Source organism: Fistularia commersonii, chromosome 25, assembly GCF_037954325.1.
Source record: "Fistularia commersonii isolate RoL2024-O1a breed Wild chromosome 25, RoL_Fcom_v1.0, whole genome shotgun sequence".
Taxonomy (NCBI): domain Eukaryota; kingdom Metazoa; phylum Chordata; class Actinopteri; order Syngnathiformes; family Fistulariidae; genus Fistularia; species Fistularia commersonii.
This window is the reverse complement of record NC_141308.1, coordinates 9,702,249-9,711,898: the sequence shown is the minus strand read 5'-3', so window position 1 is coordinate 9,711,898 and position 9,650 is coordinate 9,702,249. Positions and strand designations below refer to the sequence as shown.

The following is a 9,650-nucleotide window of genomic DNA, read 5'->3' as shown; positions in this document are numbered from 1 at the left end:
CGAAGCCACAAACTGATTTGGTCTACCGTGAATCGTAATTTCTGTCTGTTATTTTGCATGAATGGCTCATATTTAATACTAGGTGGTATCAAATATGTTAATTTCCTAGCACACTGGCAGCTATTTATGATTATAAAGTGACTCCTGCAGGATTCCATATACTCCAGGAGTGAGACATCGCGACAGCTGAATCTACTTAAATAAGGCAAAAGGCTGAAAGAAATTAAAAAAATAAAAATGTAATCATAATAATAATAAAGCATTTTGTCTATTCTTATTCTAATCATCTATCTGTTATTATTCTACACCCTCATAAGGACTGTATAACTGTGCTATTTTATTTTTATTTCCGTGTGAAATAAAGAATTACAATTTATAGTTGTATATTAAAATATCGATTCTCGAAAACAACCCCGGCAGTTTCCTGGCATACCTGTGTTAACATGAATCCTCAGGGCAGAAAAAGAAAAGTTCCAAAATATCCATTCATCGTATTAGTATAACTGTTATCATTAGTGGTAGCATGTCTGTGGAGGAACTCAGTTGACTGGACTTGAATTTGTTCACTTGTATTAGTAGTAATAGTACTCAGATGCATACTAGTATGAAATATTAGGAACAATATGACGATAGAAGCAATTTTAGCATACGTTTTGCTGATGAAGTCACATGGCCCACCTGATGGGCCGCAGTTGCTGCCAGTTAAGCCTTGACGAGAAGGAGAAGCAGAAACAAGAGGGAGAAAGAGAAAGTCTGATGAGGACAGGAAGTGGTTCGACCTTTGACCTCCAAGCAGACGTCAGGACCCGGATGTAACTTTGGCGCGTGCCCGTCTAAACCACCTGACAGTTTCGTTTTGGGACGCACGCACGCGCGCTCTCCTCGCGGACTTACAGTCAGTCCACTTCCGGGAACCGCGACGTCCTCTCCTCTGCGCCGTTCTTGTTGACTGTTTCGTGATTTTTCCGGTGAGGTTTCTTATTCTTTATTGTTTCGTCGCTTTGTTTTCCGCTTCTTGTGTTTTGGCAGGTATTCGTGGTCGTTCTTGAGTTCGTCGCTAGCATAAACGGTCGTGTCGGCGTCCTTACCTGACATCGCTGTCAGCTGCCAGTTAACCTTGATGCATTTCCCTCATTGTAAATGCAGTAAAAGTATTTTTGTTCCCATTTTAATAACCACCCAAGTAGTCTTTAAATCGCCTTAAGTTTGACTTTGTCGAAATCACTATCCACGGAAGCGTTTGTATATAATTTCTCGATTTCTATACTTAAATACTGTAAGACTATCTCCTATCTCAGTTCTTCTGAACTGCATATTCTTTTATGATTGAATGGGTGAGAGATGGAGGTTAACGCAAGTCATGGTGACAACGCAACTCCAACGTCCGGAAAGGAGGCGTGAAACGATTGTTAAAGTAATAGGTCAAGTGTTGCTATGCAGTATCGATTTGTCTAATCTCAAATTAGCCCCCAACCGGAAAACCCAATCATCAAATCACAAATATTTCAGGTGGTACAAATACATTTTTCACATCTTATGTCTTTTAATAGTCAAAGTACAGTCTCTTTTTTTTGGGGGGGGGGGGGGGCGGCAAATGAATAAGAAAGTAGCACTTCTGTAAGCAGCAGCTCCTCAGTTGTCATGTTATTCATCTGATTATTGGACACATTATGGGAAGTTTGTGAAGTCATTGTGATTGTAAAATCAAGCTCACTCCTTTTTCAGATCACATCATGGCTGTTCTTTCCAAAGACTACGGATTAGTGGTGCTCACTGGAGTTGCCAGTATGGTTGTGGTTGGACACTTGGCCGTTAGAGTTTCCAAAGCTCGTAAGAAGTACAATGTGCAGGTAAGCAGTAATTTGTCCACTCTCATTTGCCGGCCAAAATATTGAAGGTTGTTTTTGCATGCACTCAAAGTGCCTTTTCATAGCAGACTGCTTACTTTTTGGCATTCTTACTTTGGTCCAAAGAAGTGAAGAGAAATTAAATTTTAGCCTACTTGAGTGCACTTTAAATTTCCCCAATGGGTATCAATAAAGTATCATGTTTTATCATCCCATGAAACGGATCTTGATAGATTATTTTTCGAATCACCTTTTTTTTTAAGCATTGTCGTTTGACGAGTCATAGTTTGAATATAATGTTCCAATAAAAATAATAATTTACCTGTGTTCCAGTGTCCTCAGATGTACAGTGATGATCCAGAAAATGGAAAAAATTTTAACTGTATCCAGCGTGCACACCAAAACACGTGAGTCAGCTTAAATGTGATGAAAGCAGCCACGTGTTTGCATTCAAGCCTTTTACCATTAACAATAGAAAAGGAAGTTAAAGTGAACATTATTTACTGATTCCAGTCTGGAGCTGTACCCAGCTTTCCTGTTCTGCTTGGCTGTCGGTGGTTTACATTGTCCTGTAAGTTATTCCTTTTTTGTCTTTCATTATACTCGGAAAACAGTAACACTTGAAGTGCCAAATGCCTGTTATGTCATTGATTTATCATAGATAAATAAAGACCTGCCCGTAGGAAACCGAAGGGACTATTGTATGTGGCAATCTAAGACTTCATTTGTCTGCTTTTTGTAGCGTCTGACGAGTGGGCTTGGAGCTGTATGGATTCTGGGGCGTGAGGTGTATGCACATGGCTACTCTTCAGGAGGTGGGGAACCTATTTTTTAGTTTTCTTTTGTCTGGCTCTTCCCCCACACATCGGTCTTAAATTATTCTAATTCTCATCAGATCCAGAAAAGCGAGTACGGGGGGCATTTGGAAATGTGGCTCTGCTTGGAATGATTCTGACCACCGCCAACTTTGGTCGTCACCTGTTGGGCTGGACAGGACCCAAGGCGTGGTCCCTCGGTCACGGGCACAGCTGCTGCTGAGACTTCTAGTCAGTCATTGTGCAACTCGATTTTCCACATAGTTCTTGCAGTCAAACGGCAGAATCCCGTTCTCTTCAACTCGATCTCAGAGAGGATACGCCTCCTAAAGAAAACGGGATCGCTCATTGCTCTCAAGACACTAAATGACCAAATGTGACATGGTGTTGCTTGAATATTATTGCACTCATTGCTATCTGGCCCTTTACCCCAATCAAAGTCAGATTTTGTACTTCAGTGATTAGCTGAAAATAAACTTACTAGAACAACCACCGTTCCTGTGTGGATTCATTCAGAGGTTTAGCCTTGAATGTTAGTGCAGTCAAGAAAATATTCGACTGTTTGCAAAGAGGGCGTGTTAAGTCATTCAAAGTTCACATTTACTCTCTTTACAATAGATTGACCATGTCTGGAGTCAAAATTAACACCATAAGTGTGACAAGAGAAACATCATTCATTAGGTCAAAATGACAGGATAATACTGCAGCTGGAATAATGTATAGAATTTCAGTCTGTCTGGACTAGATATATTTTTTTTATTATGAAACAGAAAGTTCATTCTCAAAGAAAACCTTGTACATTGCTACTCTGAACTGAACTGTGGGGTTACTCAGAAATACTGAATTTATAAACTAGCTTTGCGGCCCTTTTCTAGAACAGTCCTGAAAATCCCATCTAATGCATGTAACAACTTGACTTACATGCTGCTTCTAATGACATCAAGTAAAGCATAAATGTGCATCATAAGCAGATACATACATTCTTAAAATCAGTTTTACAACACATTTAAAATGTTAGTAAAGCACGGTCTTTTCACTGTTTTAAAATATTTATCAACACCAAGGCTGCCAACATTCAAATTTGAATATACCTATCCGTAACAGGATAAAACCAGAATCAGTTTTTATTACCAAGAAATCACATTTTCTGAACTAATCTTAGTTGCTCCCAAAGGGGGTTGGATGTCTTTTTCCAAGATATGGCTTTGGATTAACAAAAAAAAAATAAAAAATCCTAGATTTTGTAAGACCACGCATGTCATTAAGACAACTGGGCAATTTGGTTTTCAAAGTGCTCAAGCATTTGGTCAGCTAAGAGATAAAATCATAGGTTTGGGGCAGTTTTAAAGCTCTCCCATGTTTCCTAAGCACTTAATCTCCTCGTTCTGCCTGTATTCACGATCACATTAGATAACCTGAGTCAATTGCAGGATTTCATGCAAACTTGATCCACATTACCTCGGCTGTCCTCTAGGGGTCGCTGTAACCATACGTGCCAGTCAAAAGTGCCCTGCATATATAAGTCTGCGGTGCAGCTGTACTATAATCTTGCCTCGGGAAATAAACAAAAGACAAATCAAGGTTCCCACTACATTGCAGATTTCTGGAACTTTACAGGGAATGTGATAAAGTAACACTGAAACTTCCCATTGAAAACGCGAAGAATCCTTCCTGTCCCCGGCCCAGAACTGTCACAGGGCGACACTCTCCACAGAGAGACAGAGGCTTTGCTCAGATCCCCGCTGGACTTCTCTTGGTACTGCTTTGCTTCTGTTGTTTCCGAGTGGGAGTGGTACACATCCATCAGTAGGTGTATCTGGAGAGTGGCGTGTCCTCCATCAAATCATCCTGCGTATAAACAACATTTTAACGGTTGAGCTGCTATCGCACCTTCAAATGAGGTCAAGAATCCCTCGAAACATTCCGCTTGTGTTCGGCAAAGTAGTCTCATCTACTGTTCAGGAAACATAACAAAGCACAGTTTAATTTGAATGATATACCACTGCCAAAATATTAAAACACAAAGGTACCTCAGTTATTTGAATACTGTTTCCGCTCAGAATTATTGTCTGCAGAATTACAGTGACCCGGTTGCAACTGGTTATGCAAGCAACACCTGGCAAAAAAGTCTAAAGGATTTGGAATCAACCAGTTGAAGTTTGTATTCCGTTTCTGACCATACTCTATATAAGAACATAATATTGAATTAATAAATACATCAAAATTAATGAATATAAAACATAGTTAAAAGGAAAAGGACAAGAAATATTGCAAAGCATCTGATCAGCCAGCCAACTTAATTGTTGTATACCCCCATGCACATACACACATATATATATATACATATACACATGTATTATTATTATTTTTTTCTTTCCTGAGGTTGAAAACTATGATTCAAATTTTGTTAAATTTCACAATGTTCCCAAGATAATGTGTTTGTATCTGAAAAACAAATACCTGCAACAGTTGGCAACAGAGGCACGATGATGATTTTTTTTTCAATTAAGTTCTCTAAATATGAAGTAGAGTGACCTTGATTAGGAAAACAAACCAACAACAAATGTCAAGTGTGTTCAACAATGAAGTAATATGAAGGAGTGTGTGTTCAAGAACGACTCAGGGGGAGTGTATCTCACCATGGGTAGATCCTGCAGTCGGTGGAACTCCGGGTGGTTCGTCCGCTGGCGGAACTTGAGGAAGATAATTATAAAGATGAGAGCTGTGATGACAATGAAGACAGACAGCAGACCAGCGAGCAGGGGGTCCAGAGGGGAGCTTGGTCGGAAATGAGGGCCCTTCATGTCTGCACATGGCATAATTGCATATGTTGAATTATATATTAATACCCTTTTCGAGGTAGAATGAGGGAAATCTCACCATCATACCCATGATTACCTTCATCACCGACGTTGAGCTGGGATGGGACCTCCCTGTGCGTGGACCCCGCGGGGCTTCTGCCTGCGGCCGAGGTCAAAAGGTGTCCTGTGGTGGTCGCCGCACCCATAGTTGCCAGTGATCCCGGCTGTGGCTCTGCGTGGGGGCGGGCGGTGGTTGTTGTGTGTGCCGACTGAGATGAAAAGGTGGCGGGGGGATCTGTGGTCAGGTAGGACGTGGCCTCGGTGGTAGAGGTGCCCGGTGGAGGGGTGGTGGTCTGTGCGGGTGGTTTGGATGAAAGGCTGCCTGGAACAGCTGGAGAGAGGGCAAGTGAGGGCAGAGCTATATTAATTCAGGACAATGTTGATGAGTCTTCAAAGGAATCATAGAAAACACACACACATGTGCTAGATGTGTATGGTCTTGCTAATGAAAATAGATCGGTTCAGAGAATCATAATATTCATTTTTTTTTGTCAGGTTTTATCCTTGCTTTCTGATGCGAAAAAGACTCCTCATCACATTTTTAGATATTGACAAATTTAGGGATTCCCTTTTGTGTCACCTTTGGCTGATTTCTGGATGATAATGTTTTGATTTATCATGCTTTGAAATTCATCTTTTTAGTCATTCAGATTTTCAAATGGTGGTTTCTCATGGATTTCTTTTCATTAGTTATTGACACAAATTGCTATGAGAGAAAATAGGGATTATGTAATTCTCAAAAAAAGAAATACTACTTTACCAATCTCTAAAAGATCCTTATCGTTACTAGGTGAAAAAATATTAGTTTTAATAGTAGTTCATAATTAAACAACTGAACTCAAAGCGCTGATATACTGTTTGTTAAATCAACACAACGGACACATTTAGCAACTTGAGCAAAAACTGCTTGTTCAATCGGTCTGAATTCATTTTTATGACCCCGCTAAGGTGATTCTGTTGAACATGAGCCCTTTGCATCTTTGCATTTAAAGCATTAATTTTTATTTCTTTTTTACAATTCCCTTGATATGATTCCAACATAGTGTCCAGCTCATAGGTAAATTCTTTCATGTTTTTTATATATATGTATATATATATATATATATATATATATATATATATATATATATACACATATATATATATATCAAAGAGGCACATTGCAAAATGATACTCCTTGCCCAAAGTTTGTCTTGCTGAAATTCAAAGTGCCAGATAGCTCGTTGCCATGGCAGCAGAGAGTTTCCAAGGTGTCAAACGAGGTCTGCTCAGTCAGTGTAATTAACAGTGAGAATATGTTACAGTACAGACCGAGTGAAGAAGCAGGAAAAATAGAAAATAAAACAGATGAATAATTAAAATTGCTGCATCCTGCCAGTAACATCTTCACGTCCAAGCTTGTTAGCATCAATTTGCTTCCTTGTGATTGGGAATCAGCACTTAATAAGTGTGAACTTTAAAATTAGATGTAATTTATCATCAAGAAACAGACACAACTTTTTTTTTTTCAACCGTTCTGCAAAATATCACCAGCTAATACCTTTGCTTTTGGAGCAATTGTGGGAGAGAAAAATTAATTCTATGCCAATTGTCCCACATCAATAACTCCCGATGGGGGAATCGGGGGAGAAGTCAAAGTGAAATAGAATCAAGCGTGAGGTATCAGAGAATCAAGAATACAATGTCCTTATATGAGGATTCAAGGTTGTAGGACATTAAGCCGACAGACACGGCGCGTGGCATGTTTCCGTGTTGTTGAGAACAGCTAGTCGCCAAGGCTTGTCGGAGAAGCGATAACGCCGCGAGACGACAAGACAGTGTGTCTGCGTAGTGTTATGTCACATCGTTATTTCTGTGTTGCTCAAAGTGGAAAAACAACATCAGCTGAGGGGGACGGGGAGGGGACAAGGTATTTATCCAACCTGTTACGGGATTCTTTTCATTCTTTTCATTTCATTTTCAGGTCAAGACACAAAACAGTTTCAGTTTCAGTCCAGGTTCAGGGGAGCACCAGGGATGGGAGTGACTGTGTTTACCAACAAGCAATTTCTTTACTATGTCAGATATGATTCAAAACTAAGCAAATTAAGGGAGAAACATATTCTATAAAGATGAATGGATTTAATACGCAATTACCAAAGGCATTTGTTGAAACGGCAAGTCAGAGATGTGTGTGACGCTTACCTGAGTGCATCTGAGGGGTCACGACCTCGGATACATTCAGGGTGCCAGACGTAGTCATCGCAAAACTCGTGGTCACCACGTGAGTCGCGTGTTCTGAATCTGTCGCTGAGTCCGCCCCGGCCGCCGCGTCGGGTTTGATAGCGGTTTCATTCGAGGGATTTCGTGTCGGGTGCTGGACCTTGGTCACGGTATCTCGTGTCAAGTCATGAAATCCTGAGGTTCCGGCACGACTCTGTGAGTCACCCGGGGTGAAGACAGAAGGCAAAGCAATGCTTTGACCTGTGAGGATGAGGACAAGACTGACTGGCAACATCTTTTTTTGAATCTACATAAAGCACATTTTCACAAAGATTAAATTCTAAAAGCATGATTTAATACTGTTTCACATACGACATCATATCATGCGAAGCTGTTATTTTAGGCCACATGTTATTTTAGTCAAATATGGGGACATTTCCATTTGCTTACAACTTTCAGGACTTAAAAAAAACAATACTTGTTATTTTTAAGTATTTCCCATTGCATCTGTCGAATCTGAAATACCTTCAAATATTCTTAGTGGAGATGAGCCAGTTTATGTGTGTGTGTGTGTGTGTGTGTGTGTGTGTGTGTGTGTGTGTGTGTGTGTGTGTAGGTGTCTCAAGATCTTATCGCCTATGTTAACTTGTACGGGGGCGACAGATGGGCAGCACCTCGTGGCTAAATATGGTACAAAGCATTTTTCTTCAAAATATGACATTTATTTGTTGGAAAAATGCTAAAAGTCCTCTCTCCGCTGTTGGCTACCAACAATTCAGGGCATTCAGGACCGATTTTGTGATCGACAAATCAACGATCGGACACTAGCATCACTCGATTTTTATGTATATTTAAGGTTGCTTCTCTAGAACAATTTGCAGGTTAAATGCTGTCGCATTAAACGGCAACTAAAAAAATAAATAAATTAAAAAAAGTTCATTGGTTATGAATACGCAAAATGACTGAAGATCTGATTGCAGAAGGAAATATATTTTAAAAAAGTGAGACGATTCACAAACGCCACAAGACGAGAGTATTGCAATAAATAAAAAAAAAATACGAAAAGTAATAAATAGATTAAGTTTATATCAAACAACTGAGGGCGTCTCTCAGTCCCAACCCAAGCAGCGCCATCACCCCCCTCCTCACACATACACACACACTCACTCACACACTCAATGAGCTTACATCCTACCTCTTGGCGGTGATGAGCCGGTAAGGACCACCAATACACCGACCACCAAATAAATGTCAGGTTTCATCTCATCCGCGGCTCCCCCGCCTCAAACACACACACACACACACACACGGGAGATCGGAACGGACACGGACCGGCGTCGGCTCCCAGCAGCGGCGGCGGTGGCTCCGCTCTTCTGCCCGGAGCTTGTTTCCGTTACGTGGTTCCGCGGGGGCGCATCGCCGGAGCTAAAAATATCCCGGGGGGAGTCGGGCAGAAGAGGAGCAGGGGTGTGGCTGCTGCGCAGGCGCAAAAAAAAAAAAAAAAGGAAAAAACAAACAAACAAACAAACAAAACGCATGCAACCACAAATGCAGCATCATCTCAATGCAGACGCATCTTTTTTTAGTTTTTTTTTTTTTTTCCCAACCGAACCCCAACCTCTCCACCCTGCCGGTGGGTTTCACCGGCCGGTCGCTCCTGTCCATCCCGCAAAAACGTCCGGTTCCCCAGCCGCGGCCCGCTCAGCCAATCAGATGTCAGTGCGTCAGAGACGCAGCCGGCTGCGTCAGGAGCGCCTCTCGGACACGCACACGTACATAGTCGAGCTTTTCTTCCAACCCCCCCCCCCAAAAAAAATAATCGCATGTGTATAATGTTCGGAAGCGAAACCGTTTTAGTGTCACATGCATGCGCTTGCTTGTGCGTGTGCGTGAAACGACGAGCTGCGTGTGTCGTCACGCCCGAG

General features: G+C 41.2%; 2 protein-coding genes across 3 annotated transcripts; one reads left to right on the top strand and one right to left on the bottom strand.

Annotated features, from left to right (window-relative positions):
- Positions 1-848: 848 nt before the first annotated feature.
- LOC147219200 (glutathione S-transferase 3, mitochondrial-like) lies at positions 849-3,152 on the top strand. Its single transcript, XM_086172574.1, has 6 exons — positions 849-968; positions 1,726-1,850; positions 2,181-2,254; positions 2,361-2,418; positions 2,590-2,662; positions 2,743-3,152. Exons 2-6 carry the CDS (start codon positions 1,734-1,736, stop codon positions 2,883-2,885), a joined length of 465 nt encoding a protein of 154 aa, XP_086028700.1. The 5' UTR covers positions 849-968; positions 1,726-1,733; the 3' UTR covers positions 2,886-3,152.
- A 247-nt stretch (positions 3,153-3,399) lies between these two features.
- Positions 3,400-9,255, bottom strand: LOC147219199 (uncharacterized). 2 transcript variants are annotated; one of them, XM_086172885.1, is made up of 5 exons: positions 8,921-9,255; positions 7,708-7,986; positions 5,561-5,854; positions 5,302-5,468; positions 3,400-4,510 (listed from the first exon to the last, which is right to left on the bottom strand). In XM_086172885.1, exons 1-5 carry the CDS (start codon positions 8,985-8,987, stop codon positions 4,466-4,468), a joined length of 852 nt encoding a protein of 283 aa, XP_086029011.1. In that variant the 5' UTR covers positions 8,988-9,255; the 3' UTR covers positions 3,400-4,465. The 2 variants fall into 2 exon arrangements, with proteins under 2 accessions (XP_086029011.1, XP_086029012.1); XM_086172886.1 differs by having other exon boundaries at positions 9,058-9,237.
- Between the last annotated feature and the right edge of the window lie 395 nt (positions 9,256-9,650).